This window comes from Delphinapterus leucas, chromosome 3 (genome assembly GCF_059928025.1).
Source record: "Delphinapterus leucas isolate spDelLeu-1000000601 "Yukka" chromosome 3, BTC_Dleu_Yukka2, whole genome shotgun sequence".
Classification (NCBI taxonomy): Eukaryota; Metazoa; Chordata; class Mammalia; order Artiodactyla; family Monodontidae; genus Delphinapterus; species Delphinapterus leucas.
This window is the reverse complement of record NC_143131.1, coordinates 5,667,556-5,689,009: the sequence shown is the minus strand read 5'-3', so window position 1 is coordinate 5,689,009 and position 21,454 is coordinate 5,667,556. Positions and strand designations below refer to the sequence as shown.

The following is a 21,454-nucleotide window of genomic DNA, read 5'->3' as shown; positions in this document are numbered from 1 at the left end:
TTCCTCTGTACATCTTGGTTATTTCTGTTCATTTTAAGCGTGCTATGCAGAGGTCCAGCTGGCCCGTGGGTACACAGCCCCTGGACACCCTTGGAGCCCCCATCTCAGGACCTTCAGACATCCAGTCTGGGTGCTCTCCCCCGAGGGCAGGGTCAGAGGGAGAGAGTCCTGTTCTGTTACTGGCCTGGGACTGGACAAGCAGACGCTTGGTGGAGCCCATGCTCTCTGTGGTTGTCTATACGGCCCCTCTGGACATTTTCCTCTGGAATGTCCTTTTGTACCTGTAGAGTATTAAAAGACACGGTGGGGAGGTGCACAGTTTGGCTGCTCACTGACTTTTCCATCTTATCTCCTATTTCTGATCTCTGTTGACTTCCCAGAGCACATACTTGAAAAAGGAATGTTCCCAAGGACACCCATTGGGACATTACATGCTTTTCTGCTTTTTGGTGCAGTAAAGAGAGGTTGTGAAAACATGATCTGTGGAAATGCCTTTCTTCTTGGGGACCTGGCCCTTGGGTACTAGTCTTCCCCTTTCAACAATTTGCAGAGTCGGCATATAATTCTATGATTCTTTTATCTCTGCAGTAGGCTGAACTGTGGATTATTGGTAAGGGCAAAATTCTCACTAAGACTTGGTATATTTCAACAGATCTTTTCTAGAATTTTGCAGCATGCTTCTGCTGCCATGTGCCTAGCTTGCCAAGTGAGTTAAATATAAAGTATGGCTGTCCTTTATCCTCTGTATCCTCTGTATCCTCTGTAATGGTGTCTATATGTCTTTCCAGAAAATGCAGTCCTCCTAGAGTGATCTGCTTCCCTGGGTTTATAACTGTCCCATATGGGAGATTCTGCTGTACAAATTCTACCTCTTGAATTGCTTTTTTTGGTATCAAGCTTACCAGCTGTCTTAAAATTTTACTTTTGGTTCTAGAGTAAAAAGAACTTCACATTGCTCAGTGAATATATGTAATAAACTAGTTTCCAAAATTGGAATATCACACATTTACCCTAGATTATTATTGTGCTGTAGCCTTTAAGCTTTAATGTAGTTTTAAAAATTTAATTATTTGGCATAAGTCAATAAATTTCAGATTTCTCGAGAATACATTAAAAAAAATTAACACCATTTTAAATCATCTAATTAAAATTATTGTGAGTTCAGTGTCATTTTTTAATGTGGAGCATTGCCGGACAGAAGTAAGCTTGTGAAAGCAGCATATTTGAAGGAACGGCACTCAGTTTCCCAAACAGCCTGGAAATCTGAGGATAGCAATGATTAAGGTTTCTTTAACCCAGATTGTTAAACCCACAAAATAATCAGCTGGAATTAAATAAAAGTTAACTATAGGGCTTCCCTGGGGGCGCAGTGGTTGAGAGTCCGCCTGCCGATGCAGGGGACACGGGTTCGTGCCCCGGTCAGGAAGATCCCACATGCCATGGAGCGGCTGGGCCCGTGAGCCATGGCCACAGAGCCTGCGCGTCCGGAGCCTGTGCTCCGCAACGGGAGAGGCCACAACAGTGAGAGGCCCGTGTACCGCAAAAAAAAAATAATAATAAAAAATTAAAAAAATAAAAAATAAATAAAAGTTAACTATTAAATAAAAGTTTCACATTATTTATTCTTTCCTTAGTTTAGCTACAATTGTGTATAGTAAGTCATGAGAGGTAAATCTTGGTCTATGGACAGACGGGTCCTGCTCCTTCTTATGGGGGATGCTTTGCTCCTGGAACCGAGAAACTTCCTGGTATGGCCTGGATCTCTCTTCTTCTTGGTTACATTTTGTCTCCTCTGTGTGCCTTTTGGGTGCAATTCCCTCTTCCAGGAAAGTGAGACTTGGGCACTGACCTGAACTAAGCTTGGTTTCTAGGAATCTGGGTCTGGGTTTAAGGTGATAGAGGAATTTTCTCTGTAGCCTTTATTGAGCCAAAATGCAGGATTTGATCAGAGGGAAAAAAAAATAATCCCGGAGAGAAACCTAGCAAGACACCCAGCTGGATCCAAGTCCTTGGGTCACTGGAGGGCTCCACCAGGTGTTTTTGGAAGCAAAGCCCAAGCCTTGACCACAAGTTAAGGAAGAGGCAGCATGAAGGACCCCAAGTAGACTCAGAGAGCCAGGGCTAGGGATGTGGTTGACAGCCTCAGAGCCATTGCTGTTAACATCAATCAATTGCTCGTATGTTCATGCCCTGGGTGCATTGAAAAGCCAATGCACATATGCTCTTTGATGTAGGGAGGCTTCACCTAACTAATAGTATAAGTTGCCTCAGGAAATTCACAGCATCCTGGGTGAACGTACAGAAAACAAAATTCACTCTGTGCTCCATTCTACCCACCTGACAGCTAGAGTGATAATTGATCTCCTTCCCCTAATTGAAAAGTCAAACACTGGATATGGTCCAAAGGCAGATTTGGTAAAATTCTTTTTGAACTTCATGAGAGGCTAAGCAATCATTTGTTCCACCTGGTCAACACCTAGTTCGTTTTTATATCATCTCAAAAGCCAAAAAAAACTTTGGCTATGAAACTTGGGTTCTTATCTCAATGCTAGAAGACTAGTGGTTTGAGGCAAAGATCATTTCAGAATTGTTCTTAGTGAGCACAGCCTCAGAAGAGAGGGCCTGGGAAGGTAATAACCACACGACACAGTGTCTTTTAAAGGAATGAGCACGATAAGTGTTCTTTGTTAAGTGCAAGTGTCCATATGTCACCCCTTTACTCCACTGAAGCCATACGTAGTTATACCCTAAAGCATTCAGTTTGAGCTAAAGGGCAAATCCCCTCTGAAAAAAAGAACAAGCAAGTCCCTGATGCCTGTGGACCATTTCCCAGGCAGAAGCAGCACAGTGGAGGTGGAGTGGTGATTGTTATTCCACATCCTCTCATCCATTGATTCTCACTTTCCGCTTGAGTAGAAGCAATGTGCGAGGCCTCATGTCACGTGTATCTTACAGCTTTGAAAATGCAACATGGATCAGGAGATGTGATAGAAAAGATACAATGACCATGAAATGCCTGCATGAAATTTCAGTATTATTATTGGTTGAATTTGGATAAACTGCCATTGTTAGAAGATAAACAGTTCTTGTTTTCAAGCATGGGGAACTGAAGAGTGCATTTGGATCATTCACTTATTTATTCATCCAAAAAACATTTATTACATGCTTACTGTGCACCAATTATGGTGCTGGAAGCTGCAGGACAAGAGTAAACCAGACAGAACAGGTTTCTGCTGGAAGCTGCAGGACAAGAGTAAACCAGACAGAACAGGTTTCTGTCCATGGCACTCTCATTGTCAGTTAGAAGATTTTAGAGAATTCGGATAAGGGTGGTTGGCGAGGCCAACAGATCAGGAGATGACAGTCATTGTAATTAGAGTTTGTGACTCACAGATCCCGAGAGGAGGACACAACACACGATGGGGGGCCACACGGGGAAGCACCAGGGTCAGTCAGGAGGCAGAGGAAGTGAGGGGTCAACGTGGACAAGAGTCTTTATTGTGGTTTCCACAGGAAGAAACAAGCTAGGCTCTGTAGGCAGTTTTAGGATTGGGCTAATTTGAATAAGTTCAGGGGGCTGTTTGTAGTCATCTGGTACCTGGTGTGTCTAGGGCAGGGAAAAGCATCCCAAGTGTAAGTGCCCCATACAGGGGGCAGCTGGGGCATGGGCTCTGAGTGGGTTGGTTTGCATATGAAGGGCCTGCTTGCACGTGTGCCCTCACTATCTCTTGGAATTGGTTGGCCCTGTAAGGGGCAGTGTCTCCAGGGTTAGCAAGGCCTGAATGTCAAAGCACCAAACATACAGAAAATGAAAAGTCACGGTTAATATACCCTCTTTTCTCTTGGCACTTATCCTGCCATAAATTCTTTTTTTTAAATTGAAGAACAGTTGATTTACAATATTGTGTTAGTTTAAGGTGTACAGCAAAATGATTCAGTTATACGCATATGTATACATCTATATATTTTTAAAAAAATATTTTCCATTATAGTTTTTTTACAAGATACTGAATATAGTTCCCTGTGCTATACAGTAAGCCCTTGATGTTCATCTATTTTAGATAGTAGCGTACATCTGTTAATCCTGTACGCCCAATGTATCCCTCCCTCTTTCCTCTTCGGTAACTGTAAGTTTGTTTTCTATGTCTGTGAGTCTATTTCTGTTTTGTAAATAAGTTAATTTGTATCATTTTTTAAAATTCCACATATAAGTGATATAATGGGATATTTGTCTTTGTCTAACTTACTTCACTTAGTATGATAATCTCTATAGGTTCATCCATGTTGCTGCAAATGGCATTATTTCATTCTTTTCTTTATGGCTGAATAATATTCCATTGTATATATGTATCACAGCTTCTTCATCCATTTATTTGTCAATGGACATTTAGGTTGCTTCCATATCTTGGCTATTATAAATACTGCCAATATGAACATTGGGATGCATGTATCTTTTCGAATTAGAGCTTTCGTCTTTTCCAGATATATGCCCAGGAGTGGGATTGCTGGGTCATATGGTAGCTCTATTCTTAGTTTTTTGAGAAACCTCCATACTGTTTTCCATAGTGGATGCACCAATTTACATTCCCATCAACAATGTAGGAGGGTTTGCTTTTCGCCACACCCGCTCCAGCATTTATTATTTGTAGACATTTTGTTAATGACCATTCTGACCAGTGTGAGGTGATACCTCATTGTAGTTTTGGTTTGCATTTCTCTAAAAATTAGCAATGTGGAGCATCTTTTCATGTGCTTATTGGCCATCTATGTGTCTTCTTTGGAGAAATGTCCATTTTTTTATTAGGTTGTTTGTTTTTTTGTTATTGAGTTGTATGAACTGTTTGTATATTTTGGAAATTCAGCCCTCGTCAGTTGCATCATTTGCAACTATTTTCTCCCAGTCTGTAGGTTGTCTTTTTGTTTTATTTCTGGTTTCCTTTGCTGTGCAAAAGCTTATAAGTCTGATTAGGTCCCATTTATTTATTTTTGCTTTTATTTCTATTGTTTTGGAGACCTGCTATAGAGTCTTGGTTGTTAACTTAGCTAATTCACTAACCTCCTTAATAAAGGGATGCTTTCTTGTTTAATTTTGTGTATTTTGCAACATCCTCTACTGTTGAATGCTTATTATAAATATTCAATGATATTTGTTCACCAAAATACAGCACAACAGACATTTTCCTTGGGATGTGGCAGAGAGGAGAGAGCAGCAGAGAAGAAGAGAGTGATTATAAAGTGTCTCAGGCCCAGGGGGACCGATAACTCAAAGTAAATAGAATGTGTGTATTTGGTCTGCAAGACTCACCATTTGACCTGTAAATGAATGATTTATTAGTAATCGTCTAGTGTACTGAATCTCTAAAGAAAACTTCACAAAATGCAAAAGTATTAGTAAGTCATAAAAGAGCTAAAAAGGATAAACCCTTCTACCTTTCCTTCACCTGGTATTTATTTTCACGTCCTCATTTTTAGCACCTCCTAGAAAAAACAATTATAAGTTGATTACTGTACAAGCACATGAGGCTTTTTTGATTAAGTAGATTGCACATGAAATGCACGTTTATTTTACAGGTGTGGGTGTGAGTATTTATGCTTACTAAATTCCCTCCCTCTTGGGTATTTGGGGAATGGCCTGAGGTTGGTGGCAGGGCTCACACTGCTGAGATGGTTTCAGGACACAAAAGCAGGGTCAGGGACCCAGAAAGCCATGAGCCTCTGGGAAGTTTGCCAGAGTTTTACTTCAAACTAACCTTTCAGATTAGATTTGCAGATGCCTCTTTTCCTCAGTGGGGGATTCGGAGGATAAGGGACTATTTGTACAGTGTGTGTTAATCTAATGATCTTCTCCATTTAACAACTTCAAAGCAAAATAAACACAAGACACTCATTAATACTTACAAGTGAGGCATAAATCTGGCCAGGTGATTTTAACACCAAGCCTTGACTACAAGCTGCTTTGGGAAAGCGGTTGTCTCTGCTCTGACCTGACATAATCCAGAGAGATATCTTTCAGCTTTTCTCTTTGAGCACAGGGTATCAGGAATAAGTACAGTGGCAGCTCTCAGTGGAACTGTCCAGACTGCAGGGCTAATGAAGCCAAGGAGGATGTTTTCATACAGCAGCACAGTTTACTGGAGCGGTCCTCTTGCTTTACTGATGAACTCAGTGAACTTTGTATAAATGTCTCTGCACAGGCACACCCCAGGGCACAGCTGGGACATCAGTGACAGAGCCAGGGAGGTGGTGCCGGTGGTGTCATGGGCTCTAAGCTTCTCTCACAAGCTTCCGTCTTAGACGGAGAAGCAGACCTCCTCTTTGGCAGTGTCATCTCTTCCATCTGTGCTCTACAAGCCAATCCCCTTCCTCTCCCAGCTTCCTCCGGACCCTCGCTCCATCGATATCTACATTGGCTTTGAATCTCCCACATCTTCCCCTTTCATGGCTCTGCTCCTTCTACTAAAACACACGCAGGTCTCACCTCCTATAAGGAGGATCTTCTGAGTTTGTCACATGCTTAAACTACTGTCATAACGTCCTTCTCTTTGCTGTCCAAAGCCTGAGCATGTCCCCTTCCTCGTGCTGCATCCCCCAAAGGACCTCCTGAAATGTCTCTGTGAATGTCTCCCGGGTTGTCTTGATTGCCAACTACAACAGCCTTTCTTAACTTTTCTAGCCAGGCTGCTTCCTTTCACATTCGTGTTCTTTTAGGGTAGGTCCTAAACTGTATGTTTTCTTTTTCTCAGCAGAGGGTGCCTAAATCCAGAGTAGTGGAAGCACATGTCTGTCCAGTGGAGAGCGAGGTCAACAGCACAGACGCCAGAGCCACTGCCCGAGAGATAGGGTGAGTCACCACCGCCCAGCACAGTGTGCCCATCTCCAGAAGGAGGCTGACGATGGTGCCGCTCATGGGACTGCTTTGAGAATTGGATGTGCTCATATATGAAAAGGGTTGTGAGTGGTTTCCAGATGCACGAGTCACGTGTGTGTTCGCTATGTGTTATTAGTCCTGTTGCCTCTACTGTACTCTGTCCAAACACTGATGCTGGTCTTTCGATGTTAGACACAAGCTTTCTGTAGGAACCTGGCCTGTGGTTTTCTGGACCTCCCTGCAAAGGGATGAACATTCTTGATCACACTTTGTCACCAGCTGTCCTGTCCTGTGTTGAGTTTCTGAGCACATCAGGAACTGCTGGCAAGAATGGGGGAAGGCTTGTAGCTTGGCATGTAGTCTGAAGTGGACCTAGGGTTGGGTCATTGGTCTAGGGGTAGAGGAGAGGGTGTCCAATCCCACCATTTGCTGTTGTGCACAAATAAGACCTTGGATTTAAATCCAAGCAGCACATGAGGGCCTCCCAGAGATTTCAGACTCCCATTTCCCAGTGATATTTCCTAAAAATCGCATATCAATCCAGCTCAGTTGCTATTATTTCCCATTTCACATAGAGGAAAACTTAAAAATCCAAAACTGGAGAGCATCAATTTATTTTTTTAGGGAGTGGCAAATGTAGCACTTGAACTCAGATCTTCTAATTTCATTTTATCATGATTCACTAGAAGAAAGAGTTTGAATCTCAATGATAACTAAAAAAGAAGAGATGAAAAATACAGAGAAGAATTTCCGTGGGAGAAAGCTACTTGGAAAGGCACATGTTATGGTTCTCAGACACCTATCCTGTGCCCAAGACGGTGTTTCAGGGGACATTGTCAGACCTCAGCTCTCTCCTCGCCTTCTACCGCCTTTGTGATGAAAACTCATATCCTTCTCCTATCCTCTTACCTGAGGGAGAAAACAAACATGTTTTCTCCTGAGGGAGAAAACAAACATGTGCTTCTTCTCATCACCTTTGTTGAGTTCCATTGTCTCTATTCAAGGTTACTGGGGAGAAAGACTCTTTCAGTAAACAACAACAACGACAAACATACTTAATGAGGAATTTTAATATATCAAGTGAGAACTTTTATAACCAAACTTATAATGCTTGCAACAAAACTTAATCAGAAAATAAAGGGTTTTAGGGATTTAACAAACATTCCCAGACATCGATTTAAAACTAGACTTTATACCAGACGTAACTGTTTCGTTTTCTTTCATGAATCAACTACTTAGTTACATAAAGAATGATTGCTTTGGGCTTTCCTGGTGGCGCAGTGGTTGAGAGCCCGCCTGCCGATGAAGGGGACACGGTTTCGTGCCCTGGTCTGGGAGGATCCCACATGCCGTGGAACAGCTAGGCCCATGAGCCATGGCTGCTGGGCCTGCGCGTCCGGAACCTATGTTCCATGGCGGGAGAGGCCATAACGATGAAAGGCCTGCGTACCACAAAAAAAAAAAAAAAAAAAGAATGGTTGCTTTTTTTAGCAACACAAGAAAAGCAAAAAGTTTTTTCTTTGATGTATTAAATGTACTCAATATAACATCCAGCAGTACCTTCAAGATTTCCAAGCAGATCCTGAGTTCTGTCTGGCGTAATTTAACTTGCATCCACATTTTCCAGCTTCAATCAACTCTCTTGCCACAGATGAAGTGTTGATTAGACAGTCATATGTGCCTCTAAGATTGATTGTCTGCTACATCTTTCCCACTGGTGTTTCAGTTCAGGTTCACCATAAAGATGTGAAGGAGTCCCACCATTGCTGCTTCCCGAATTTCTACCAGATAACAAAAGCGATAAGGAAAATGGGAAGAAAACAGCATTGGCACTGGCACCTGGGAACGAAACAAAGATGCCATCATGGACAAGAAACTTGGAAGAGTTTCTGAAGGGCAGAGTTGAGGCAGGGAATGTTTGAGGTGACAGCCCACGAATTGGCAAAATGTTCCCAAGGAGCACAAGCAACTGGGAGGGGCTGAGGGCAGGCAGGGCAGCGATGGAGGGGGACATGCCTGGAGTTTAAGTCACTGGAGCTGGGGGAGGGTGAGCTGGACACCAGGAGAGGGACTGGGACCACTGGGACAGTTGGCAGGGGAGGCCTGTAGGGTGAGGGTGGGACCTGCCTCCGGACAGGGGGTCATCCTGCCCTCTTCTGGAAGTCCTACTTAGATGTGTTCTGTTCTTCCAATCTGTCTTCCATACCTCTTAACTCCTTTTTCTATTTTATTTTGTAATCTCTTTACTTCCTATTTAGCTTCTGTTCCTGTTTATTGCTTTTCTGTTTTTTTTTTTTTTATATTTTTTTCCACTCGGCTTAATCTTAAGAAAAGTCTTCAGCACAACTATTCAATGTATTAACTCTTTGTTTGTGGTCAGTCTAGAGCCCCTCCTAGCTATTGCTAATTTTAATTTTAATGATTATTTTTTTTTCAACTCCAAGATTTGTTCATATTTTACACACAGGTTTGGCAGGAACCACTGGTGAAGATTTTCCTTAGAGCACTATTCACTCCTTATTTAGGTGGTTTACAACTTCAACTGGAATTTACTCTTCTAGTCATTAAAGCTTCAAAGACTTATTAGTTGCACTCATTAAAAAAAACCCACCATCGATAGCATTTGGAAAAATATTCCCACTTCCACTTTGGGCTGCAATGAGTAACTGACATGCTGATAAAATAAAATGAAGGTCAAATTCATAAGCTAAAGTGCTGTGTTATGTATGGAGAAAGCAGCGGGGTAGAGATAAGACTTTGGTGTGAGTTTGCAATTCTGAATAGCTAGCTAAAGGAACTGGGGTGAATCATATTGCTTTGAACCAATATCCTAATCTCTACATGAGAATAATCTTTTTTTTGCTCATTTTACGCTGTTTACCGTGAAAATCACACAATGATATAGGTCAAACTGTACCACACTACAAGCTATTAAATGATTCAATACAATGCTATTGATAATTGCAGTGTTCTCTAGGTCTACCATGGATTTTTATATCACCGCTTCCCTAGATGGAACTTTATCAATAATGGAAAATAACGTGACAAGGGACATGGTCTAGGAACAGGCAGAAAGAAGAAAGAGAGAGAGCAGGAAGGGCTCAGCCGCATGGTTGGTATCTCACCCACCAGCTTGCTTCAGCCTAGGGCTCAATCGCTCTTTTAGAAAGCACAGGGTTATGAAAGGTTTTACCCTAACAAAATGAATCACAGCAGCGAGGGCCAAGTTGGTTCTGGGACAGCTCCCAGACCTGGGTCCCAGTGGCCATAAGCAGGAAATCAATAGGTATCGGTTAATACCACTGGCAATAAAAGACACATGTGAGTGCTGAGACTCTCAACATAAAAATCCGTCTCTGGGGAGACAGCCGATGAGAAGCTAGACATATAAAAATCACCTTACCAAATCCATCATTGGCTTTGAAACAATACTAATGAAAAGTGGCAACTAAATTTGGTTGGAAGCCACGATAAACTGGCTTGACTTAGTCTCCGGAGAACCTTATGCAAAGCGAAGTCTGCGGCATTTGCTGCCTACTCATCTAAAAATGCATTTTAGTTTAACTACATTTTCAAAGACAGAGTGTGAGGCCCCACCTGGCCTAACCGGACGCTGCAGTGGACTGTGTCTAGAGTGGGGGTGGGACTGTGGCTCTGAGGTCACCTGGCCCAAGCTCCCTCACTCATCAACCTGCGTGGACCAGGGACTGTCACTTTCCATCTCCAAGCCTTAGTTTCCTCACCTGGAAAATGAGGCTGGGGTAAGAAGTCTATTTCTAGAGTCTCAAGAAAAAAATAACCTAGAGATTGTCACAGTGAGTGAAGTAAGTCAGACAGAGAAAGAGAAATATATGATATCTAAAAAGAAATGATACAAATGAACGTACTTACAAAACAGCAAACAGACTCACAGACTTCGAGAACGAACTTACGGTTACCAGTGGGGAAGGGTGGAAGGAAGGGATCTTTAGGGAGTTTGGGACTGACATATACACACTGCTATATTTAAAATGGATAACCAACAAGGACCTACTGTATAGCACAGGGAATTCTGCTCAATACTCTATAATAACCTAAATGGGAGAAGAGTTTGAAAAAGAATAGATCCACATATATGTATAACTGAATCACTTTGCTGTTCACCTGAAACTAACACAACATTGTTAATCAACTATATTCCAATATAAAATAAAAGTTAAATTTTTTTAAATGTTTAAAAAGTAAATAAATACAAAGAAAAAATAATCCATAAGATGCAAAGTCCTTAACAACACACCTGTCACAGTGGGGACTGTAAAAAGTGGTACCTGAAGGGAAGTGATCTTCAGCGTCACCTGACATATGGAGGGTCATCCTTCTCACGGGATAGCACAGCAAGCAGAGTGCAGCCTTTGTCAGCTTCCGGGCTTCTCCAGAGCTGAGGAAGCCCTGGGATGTGGAGGTGTGGGCTTTCAATTCTGGAGTTCCTCAGGAGCTGGTCGGAAGCCTATTCCTAAAGGGGGACTCCTAAGGGGCGGCTAGACGGCGTAATCCAGGCGGGAATGGCAATGCTCCTTTGGACAAAAGTTTTAGTTGCACTTTCACAATGCATTTGGATGAAGCCCCTGTGGGAGAATGGAGACTTCAATGCATGCTAAGGTGTGGTATTCTTGGGGACAGTTCAGGTGTCAGAAAAACAGGAAGCAAGTATCCAGAAGTTACTGGAGTCCTGGCTCCAGTAACCAGAAACATAAAAGGAACTTGAATTGCATGATAAGTGTCACCTTTGTGGTCACTTAAATATTCTTCTCTTGTCATAGGAAGAACGAATATGGGGGAGCCAGCAAGTTGTCTTCCCTCCTTCCTAACAGGACACTGATCTTTATTCCCATTTGGGCCTATGGCCACCCTGAATAAAGACTATGTTTCCCAGTTTTCTGTGAAGCTTGGTGAGATCAGGAGAGCAGTTCTGGCTGGTGGAGTGTCAGTGCAGGTGGCAAGTTCTCCTTCCAGGGAGTGTCCTCGAAGGAGGGTGTGCTCCTGTCTGCCTCCTTCCTGCTGGCTGGAACGTGGATGCAGTGGCTGGAGCTCCAGTGATGATCTTGGACACTAAGATGGCTCTGTGCTGTGTCCAAGGATGGGTTGCACTCAGATTGCAGGGGCCTCTGTAACCCTGTGCAGCCCTCCAGCTCCCCTACTGGCTGCCCGGACTCCTCTTTCATGCGGGAGAAACACACGTCGACCCTGTTTCACCCAGACCTACTTCTTGGAGGGACAGCGGTAATGAAGGACTGTTCTTTATGTCACTCCCACGTTAGGAGACTGACTCAGGTCCAGAGTGACCCCTAGTTATCTATAAGAAAGAGATGAGAATGAGGAAAGTGTAGGCATTTCAGGAAACAAAAGAAACAATAACATCCTGAAATGGTTTAAGAAGGACTTAATATTCACCCTTTGAACCTGAGTTAATGATTAAAATCAAAGCAATATATTTACCTTCGTTTTTGTTAGCATTCTTGTGTAAATAACATTTTATGTACTGATGACTTTCTTGAGTTCTTTTGCCATAATTGGCTAGCCGGCTTGAACGACTGTTACTTTGCTGGGCATCAGGAGATTACAGTTGTTTTTCTTGGGCACGGAACACTGGGATGTGGGTGCTCAGCCTGCAGATGGGAGCATCCATGTCCATTGGGCACAATTATATTTAATACAATGTCTCCATCCAGTGTGCAGATGAGTGGAAGGGACAGTGCGGGTGTAAGAGAGATACGGGGACAAGCTAATCACCGCTCCTTTCCTATGATGAAGGGCACTGGGTCCTGTGAAGTTCCTTCCGCCTGACGCTGGTTTTGGTTGGAGGACGCGATGTCCCTGGAGTCCCACTCTACTTAGCCCGCCTGCCTCTCCACCTCGGTTAATACCTCACCCTTCACGTTCCTTACTCCTGACCCCCGTGGAACTTCTCAGTGTTCCAGTGACCGGTCTCATCACTGAGTAACTGGGGCTTAACACAAAACACATCACTGCAGCCCCTCAGAATTGTTCTTTCTTAGGCCATATATCACGTTGGGAATTCAATTGCCCTTCAACCAAAAGACTAATGCTTTATCTGAGTTGACTCCGCAATCCCTAGGAGGGCAATGGAACTCCGAGGAGTTTGGCTAAGGTTCTGAGACAAAGCAGCTCATCCAGGTGCTGAGAGTGGCAAGGGGGCTATTGCCCAAATGTTGGATGAGGGCACTCCTGTTTGAGTAGGTGCAGGGGGTAGGGTACTCCCCATGTGGACACACAGGAACACATATCAGGTGGGGAGGGAGGGGAGATCCTGCCCATCTCTGCTGGGGTCACCGCAGACTCCCTGGCTCAGAAACAGTTTTCTAAAGCACAGAACTGTTACAAGGGGGAAAAGCTGAAGGATCTTGCTCAAAGCCAACATTTAAACAGGTGTTGAAACACCCCTGGCTGGCGCTATCCACCTTTCTGCTCATCACATGGGTCAGAGATGCCGGTTCCTGGGCTCAGGGCCCCGGCTTGCACTCTTGCATGTCCGCTGTGTCCACAAACTCTCAAAGCCAGCAACCTCGAGGCTCTTGGATACCAGAGGCTCTCCTGTCTGATATTTGTTTTCAACGAGGTTTCTGGTTAAAGATGCACCAGATTCTCACTTCAGGCATTTGCCCATATTTGGGAAAATACTTTCCATTGAATGTGATGCTGTGAAGCAAGCCTGGATGTTTGGGGGGGCCGAGCAGGAGTGTGTCTTGTGTACAGAAACAGGGATTTCAAGTCCTCTCTGTCCTAGAAAGCCCTCATGCATGAGGCTTGTGTGTTCTCTGCCCCTGTGCATGGTTGCCCCAACAAGTAAGGAACAGCCTGGTGAACCAGAGATGATCACAGCTGGCCACGTGGCTCCTGGGAGCACCAGGAAGACTGCACCTCCCCATTTGATTATGAATTTCCAGGTGACAGCTGACGGTCCCATGGCACCTAATATGTGCCAGAGACTCTATTTTCAGTGTATTTAATCACCATCACTCTTTGCAGTAGATTAGGTGGGCGAGGATCGGGCGAGGGTCCCCACTTCACAGATGAGGACGTGGGGACCCAGAGGCGTGAAGGAAAACCATGGCCCAGGTAGGGATTTGACCTGGTCGGCCTGCCTTCAGCATTTTGCTTCTGGCAACATCCTCTCTGCAGAGGTTCCTGGAAAGCCACCACCAGTCCTCGGAGCTGTGTAGTCTAATGACTGGACTGTTTTGCTGACCTGGATGAGGGAAACACTACCACTGTTGAGACACTCAGGCCCCTGGGCATCAAGAAAGAACCATCCTGACAAGAGTGATTCCATCAGGATTCATAAAGCTGAGGTTTTCGTGGTGATTTCCCACCCCCTCCATGCCTCTGGACAGCCAGCTTTCTGAGAATATGTGTCCTGACCTCCCAAGGCAAGTGATCACTGGTGGCCTTTTTGATGTTAAAAGTAGGTCCCTAATAATTAATTGTTTTGCTAGACACATGCCTTGAACTCCCGCTATACACACACTAAGAAGTGAGGAAATACAAGGAAATCACCACACTTACAGTCTGATTTTCTTTCCATGCATTAAAGATGCAACTAAGGCTGCCAATCTAAACATCAACAGTCAACTCATGCTTGTTTCATGTTTGTGCATCCCCTTTTGACAGCACACCCAAACTCTGCCACTTCTGGTCAAAGCTCACATGTTTTGGGAATAATGTGAGGAGTAACTGTGAGTTTAGTTATGGTAACCATGTATAATGTCAATGCTGATTTTGCCTCTGGGCTGCCCTTGCATTTGATGTTTGAGTCCTTTCTGATCAAGCCTTGTGATGTGTACTCATTTCATTGTCCTTCATATACCATTTTGAGATTGTCTCATTACAAAAATCAAGTTGGGATTTTTAATCATCGTGACTAGCAGTCAAGTTTTACTCTACCCAAGCAAACCTTCCAGGCCCACATCTCCCACTGTGTGTTCCCGGGCATCTTCATAGGTGTTTCTGTAATAGGGAAGAATGAATCTGACTCCATATTAGATCTGTTTGTTTTACTTTAACCTTTGTCCTCTATTGCTTTTTCTTCGAGTTAAGAATGTGGCCTATAGCCTGAAGTATATAGGATGGTCCATTCTCCAGGCTCTGACATTTAAGGGTATAACACTTTTCCATTCATATAGAGATAAAAAGTTGCAGAACAGAGAATAACGTGTGCTTGTTGGAGGTTTACAGAAACATGGTGACCTGACCTACGTGGACAGCTGCAAGAACAAAGGATTCCAACACCAAGAAGTTTGCAGCAACCAACTATGCCCATCCCTCACATTGTCTTTAAAAATGCTTTGCTGAGACTCTTTAGGGAGTTCAGAGTTTTTTGGGTATAAGCCACCTGTTCTCCTTGCATGGCCCTGCAATAAACCTTTCTCTGCTCCAAACTCCGATGTTTCAGTTTTTTTGGCCTCACTGTGCATTGGATACATGAACTTGTGTTTGGCAATATTTCTTGATGCAGGAATCTGTGACCAAATCCATTTCAGAAAAGCACAGTGGAACGTAGCTAGCAAGTTTCCTCTGTAGCAGAACTTCCAGAGCCTTTAACCTGCGAAGGGGGCAGGGAATCACCTGAGTCAGGAGGGAGGGATGACCAGGTAAGGCACAGGGCAAGAGGCAGAAAGGGTGGGGGGAGGAAGCTGAGGAGTGACACAGGGCTGGGGCCCAGGGAGCCCCTTTCCAGCGTGCTGTCTGTTCTAGAATTTACCATTTTAGAAAATGGCCATCCAGGTATGACGTGGCCAGGCTCAGGTAAACTATTCAGGTACCCAAACACATTATCGCTCAGTTTGTACCAGAGAAGAACAAACCTGACTCCATAGTGAACCTGTTCCTTTAGCTCTAACCCTTGGGTCTGCTGCCTGTGCTTAGTCATGCTGGCTCCGCACCTTTTGTAAAAGAATGTTACCTGTAACCTGACATACACAGGATAGCCCATTCCCAAGGCTCTGACCTTTAAAAGTATAACATTTCCATTAAAAAGTTGCACAACAGAAAATAACATTTGGCAGAGTTTTATAGGAAGACCGTGACCAGACCTACCTGGACAGCTGCAAGAACAAAGGATTCCAGCACCAAGAAGTTTTCAACAACCAGGCACAGCCCCTCCCCTTTTAGTATAAAAGAAGCCTGAATTCTAACTCAGGTAAGATGGTTCTATAGGATGCTCGTCCACCATCTTCTCAGTCTGCTGGCTTTCTGAATAAAGTAGCTATTCCTTGCCCCAACACCTTGTCTCTCAATTTACTGGTCTGTTGTATGGTGAACAGTACAAGCTTGGACTCAGTAACAAGTTGTTTTGGATAAATGGTATAAGGCGATGGATAATTCCTGGAGTTTGATGAGCTCCATTGTGGAGAATTTGGCCTCATGGAGAATTTGGCCTCAAGGGACACAGGAAGAAAACAACATGAGGTCCACCTGTTGGTGAAAGAGATTTTGATATCAGGGTAGGGCAGTGGGGGACAGTGGAGAGGAACAGCGAGGGCAAATAGGATTCAGGTAAGAGGACGCATAAGGAAAGAGAATTGTCTAAGATGATGCTGGCAACTCTGATGTGAGAACCCTTGCCTTCCCAAGGCTGCACCTCGAAGGCGCGTGAAGGAATATGACAGTGAGTGTGACGGATAACATTTACACGCCTAAATATTTTACTATAGACCGCCCAGTCTGTGAGAATGTCTGTTTTTGTTTAATAATACCTCCTGGTTTCTTATTTCTCTCTGGTACCACTACTTGGTTCCCTGAGTCACCAGCTTTGAGGAGAAGGGTTTATGGTTTTGTCCAATAGCAAGTCCCTAACACAGCAGATCCCAAAGTGAGGAGAGCGTCCCAGGCTGGTAAATAGTCAGTTATCTCACCCTTTTCTGTGTTTCTGTAAATCCAAACTAAATGTTAAATATAAAATATCAACACGGAAGTCAGGCAGCGTGGCAATCTAGAAGCAAACTTGCTACATCTCTGGAGAAGATAAAGAGGGGAATCAGAGAGCAAGGTCCCTGTGGCCTGACAGGGGCTAGAGAAGGGAATTCAGAGGAAACAAGGGCAAATCATGCATATCACACACAGACACACACACACACACACACACACACACACAGAGTTAGGCTCCTGGGCTAGAAGGCCATACTGTCACAATAAGTTCTAAGATACTGGGAGACTGTTGAGTTCTAAGATACTGGGAGACAAATGCCTTCCAAGAAAAAGTAAAAATTCCCTCCAGGTTTATACAATACCAGCCAGCAAAGTTTACACTTTCAGAAAATGTATCTGGAAACCGGGGTTATAATGCCAGCCACTGAGGCCTTCCAGGCCAGGCCGGCCTTCAGGGCAGACACGGAGACACAGAACTCTGGGCTGCAGATACAGGGGTCCTGGCCTCTGGTAGAATTCCTTTCCAGCTGAAATGCCATTCTTCTCAAGGACAGTTTTCTTTCTCCCAGGCCTATCGTGTGAGGAAGGCTTTCCTGTGGGCAAGAGATTTTGGTCACATGGGGCAGTGCCAAGAGCAGCTGACAATAAACAAAGCCATAACATCAAGCAAGGAGTTGTTCCTGGAACACTCAGGGTGGTTGTGGAAGAGGCCGAGGTGCTTCGAATTCCCTCCTTCCAGCCCTGGAGATTCTTGCAAACCTTCCTTGGCATTCCAGAAATGTTTGGAGCTGTTCCTCAAATAGTTGAATGAATGGCCTTTCCCATCATCAAGTCCACTTCAACCTGGCTTTCTGACTTTGCATCACTGTAATCTCTACCCAACACTTCCTCGTTCTACTTTTATTTCTATTATTTAGACTTACTGAGTATTCTTCCAGTTAGTTCTCTGTATATTTCTATTTGATATCTATGATACAGTAAATTCAGAGTTTACTCTTTCAGACCTCCCAGGGAGCAAATGCTTGGATTTGATTTCGGATCCCAGAACTGATTGCTGGGGGGCGGGTGCAGGACTCCTCTGAGGGATGAGTGTCTTGGCGGGTCCCCTTGTGGGAGGGACACTTCAGAGACTTCACCTTCTCTGTGAACCAACTACAAACACAGTGACACTCAGAACAGAGAAATTCCATCTCAGATAAAAGATCAGACCCGCGGAGATTTTACAGTAAAGTCTGAAACATGGAATTTTCTAGAAATGTACATCTTATTTCCATTGTGTTAGAGTTGTTTTTAAAGTACACACTTTTTTTTTAACATCTTTATTGGAGTATAATTGCTTTACAACAGTGTGTTAGTTTCTGCTGTATAACAAAGTGAATCAGCTATACATATACATATATCCCCATATCCCTTCCCTCTTGCGTCTCCCTCCCTATCCCACCCCTCTCCGTGGTCACAAAGCACGGAGCTGATCTCCCTGTGCTATGCGGCTGCTTCCCATTAGCTATCTGTTTTACATTTGGTACTGTATATACATCAATGCCACTCTCTCACTTCGACCCAGCTTACCCTTCCCCCTCCCAGTGTCCTCAAGTCTATTCTCTACGTCTGCGTCTTTATTCCTGTCCTGCCCCTAGGTTCATCAGAACCTTTTTTTTTTTTTTTAGATTCCATATATATATGTGTTAGCATATGATAAAAAAGTACACATGTTAATAGCCTTTTGAAATTCTTCCTCATGACTCCAGTTGAATAGGCTGAATATACACATAATTAACATGCCTTTCTACATTCTATGTTGCTGTTTTACTCTTTGAATTATCACATACACAACTTCTAATATTATTTTTGATGTTACATCTCCTAGGGTTCTACCTCATATCATACATTGAAGAGCTCACTGGACTACAGCATGATGCAAGATTATAGGATAGTCCATGATGAAATGACTGGGCTTTTGGGAGTAAAAAGAAAGTTCAAAATGAAGAAAACATCTTCAGGGAAGGTCAGCAGTTTGAAGAGGTAGGTAAATGAGTAGATGAATTTTATATAGCATTCACTCAGAATGGATAATTTACTTTTTTTTTAATTAATAGATAATTTTTTAGAGCATTTTGAGCTTTATAGAAAAATTACACAGAAGAACAGAGATTTCCCATATGTCCCCTTCCTCTCACAGAACTTTCCCTTTTATTTTTAACAATGTGCATTAGTGTGGTACATGTCTTACAACTGATGAACCAAAATTGATGATTTAATTTTAATAAAGTCACTGGCCCTTTAGTCTATCCTGATCACTAAGAGTTCACTGCAGAGAATCCAACTTAGAAACTATAGCTGAGTCCGCCAGCCTTTTCTATGTCTATGGAAATGATAGTCTACCTTGTCTATGTGACTCTCCTTGAATTAAATCCTTATTCTAAATCAAATCTCACCAGGCTTGCCTGCAGGCATAAGGTCTAACTGTCCAAACTCCGCTTGCATTAGAAGGTCCCAAGCTCCACTTGCAAGACAGGAGCTGTGGGGAGGGAGCATGAGGGCTCCCTTTTTTTTTCTTTTAATTACTTCCACTTCCCTAGCAAGAGGCATTTTATGAAACTCGGAAAGCTGTACTGTGGAGGCAGCTAAAAGTTAGTGGGAAAGAGTATAAATTATTTCATGAATGTATTTTGGTACTCTTTGTTTTTTTTTTACAAAAATGTGTAGCTTGAAACATGGCCAATTCAACCCAGCAGAATTGCTGACTGCTGAAAATGCGTGCCTGGTACTCACAGTCTATGGGCTCAGATTGCTGAAAATAAGTTTTTATTCATCTGAGCACCCTTACTCAGAAAAGGGAATGGAGGGAAAAAAAGTCAAAATGGGGGACACTTGGCAGGTTTGCTAATGCACTGATTTTACTTTTCTTGGATTGAATTTAGCAACATGTCTATCAGTTAAAATGTCCTCAGTTGTCTCCGAGGATAGAAGAAAGAAAGAATTTTCTTGCCAGAGTCAGAAATTAAGTGAGTGAGACCTGGGCACGACTGGGGGTGAGTGGGAGAGCGTCCAGCACAGGGTCTGCCTTCTCAGTTGGGGGACCTTGACTGGATACAGCCTACATCACCTGTAAGGGCTTTCCAAGCTCTAAAAATAGCAAATCCACATGCAGTGCAATAACTCCCAGTGTACAGGAAATACAATTTGTCTTATAATTCAATTCAATTCAACTTCAGGTTACATTTGATCATCTGATCAGGAAATCATCGAGTTGCCCTTAATATCTCCTCTATGGTGTGTACCACACCAGGCACCTTCCTTGTACAATTTCCACAGCACTTGTTCAACCTCTTTCTGGGTTAGGAGGCTTAAAGGGGGGCCTGGACATTGATGCTTTTGAAGTTTCATCTACTGTTCATTTCTTGAAGATGTCAAGAGAGCGAGCAATTTCTTATCTTAATTGCCAGTATTTCAATTGGGCTGTCTCTGGACTAATTGTGTCTCCCTAGCTTTTCTTGAGGAAAGCAAAGAGAATTAGATTTGTGCCAGGAAACTTGGGATCTTTATCTGCCTCTTTAGAAAATAAATAAATAAATAGTTCTCTCTCTTCTCATCTCCTTAATCAGCAATTCTCAACCCTGGATGGATGTTAGAATGCTTTAAAAATACCAGTGACACCATTTGGGACAAGGCCAACTCAACCAGGGTCTCAGGGGAGGGGGGAGGGGGGCGGGGCTGAGCTTTTTTCTCTTGGGTGGGGTGGTGGCTGTGTCCATTTTGGTATTTGTAAGCTCCTCTGGGTGTTCTAATGGGTGGTTTAGCTTAAGAACAGCTCCTCGTAGGATCCCTGCTCCTTGATTCTTTTCAGTTCTTTTCCCACAGCCCATCCCCTTGTAAGTTACTTTCTAAGGCAGTGATTCTCAAAGTGTGGTGCCCTGACTAGCAGCAACAATGCCAGTTCCCAGGCTCTGATGACTCAGACACTCTCTGGAGGTTTAATGCTCCCTCCAGGTGATGTCACTGTGTGCTGAGGTCTGGAAATGGCCTGTCTAAGGCATCAGCTTTCCTGTCTCCCAGCACAGTTCAAACTTTCCATCTCCAGCTTCATCCTGCTAGTTTCAGGTGTTGATCTGGATGTCTCAGTAGCACATTGCAATTATGTCAAATAGGAAACCAAAGCTTTTCTTCATGTCTATTTAGCTTCCTATATTTCTCACCATGATTCTGGACATTCCTGTTCAATATCTGACCATTTTCTTCAATTTCATCTTGCTCCTTTTCCCGGCGACAAATGTGTCCCCAAGTCTGAGTGCCTCTCCTCCACCATTGCTACTGGGCTCGGCTTTCCCCGATCATCACTGTCATAGATGCCGCAGAAACCCTTCGGAGAAGGAGCTGGGACTGTTTCCCTCTCTCTTGTCGCCCACTCTCTTCATCTTCGTTATGCTCTCTGAAAAAGAAACCAGTTCCTATCCAACTCCTCTGCCCTCATTGTGTACCACAAACAAACAGATCCACCAATTCATCAAAATTAGTACAAGATGCAACCCCTCTTGTCCGTACTGAAGCCCCCTCCTGTGCCCCCGCAGACCCCCGGCAGCTGGGGGTGTGAGCAGTCTCCTGGCCTCCTGTCTCTGGGTTTCTGGTTACACTGCCTCACCCACTTGAGGTCCACTGCTCTGT

General features: G+C 43.7%; 1 protein-coding gene across 1 annotated transcript in view; it reads right to left on the bottom strand.

The window, feature by feature from the left end:
* Positions 1 to 220, bottom strand: part of ADAMTS16 (ADAM metallopeptidase with thrombospondin type 1 motif 16) — a 174,462-nt gene extending 174,242 nt beyond the window's left edge. The window contains exon 1 of the mRNA XM_089908358.1: positions 181 to 220. Coding sequence (XP_089764484.1) covers positions 181 to 220 — 40 coding nt within the window. The remainder of the gene's footprint in view (positions 1 to 180) is intronic.
* Between the last annotated feature and the right edge of the window lie 21,234 nt (positions 221 to 21,454).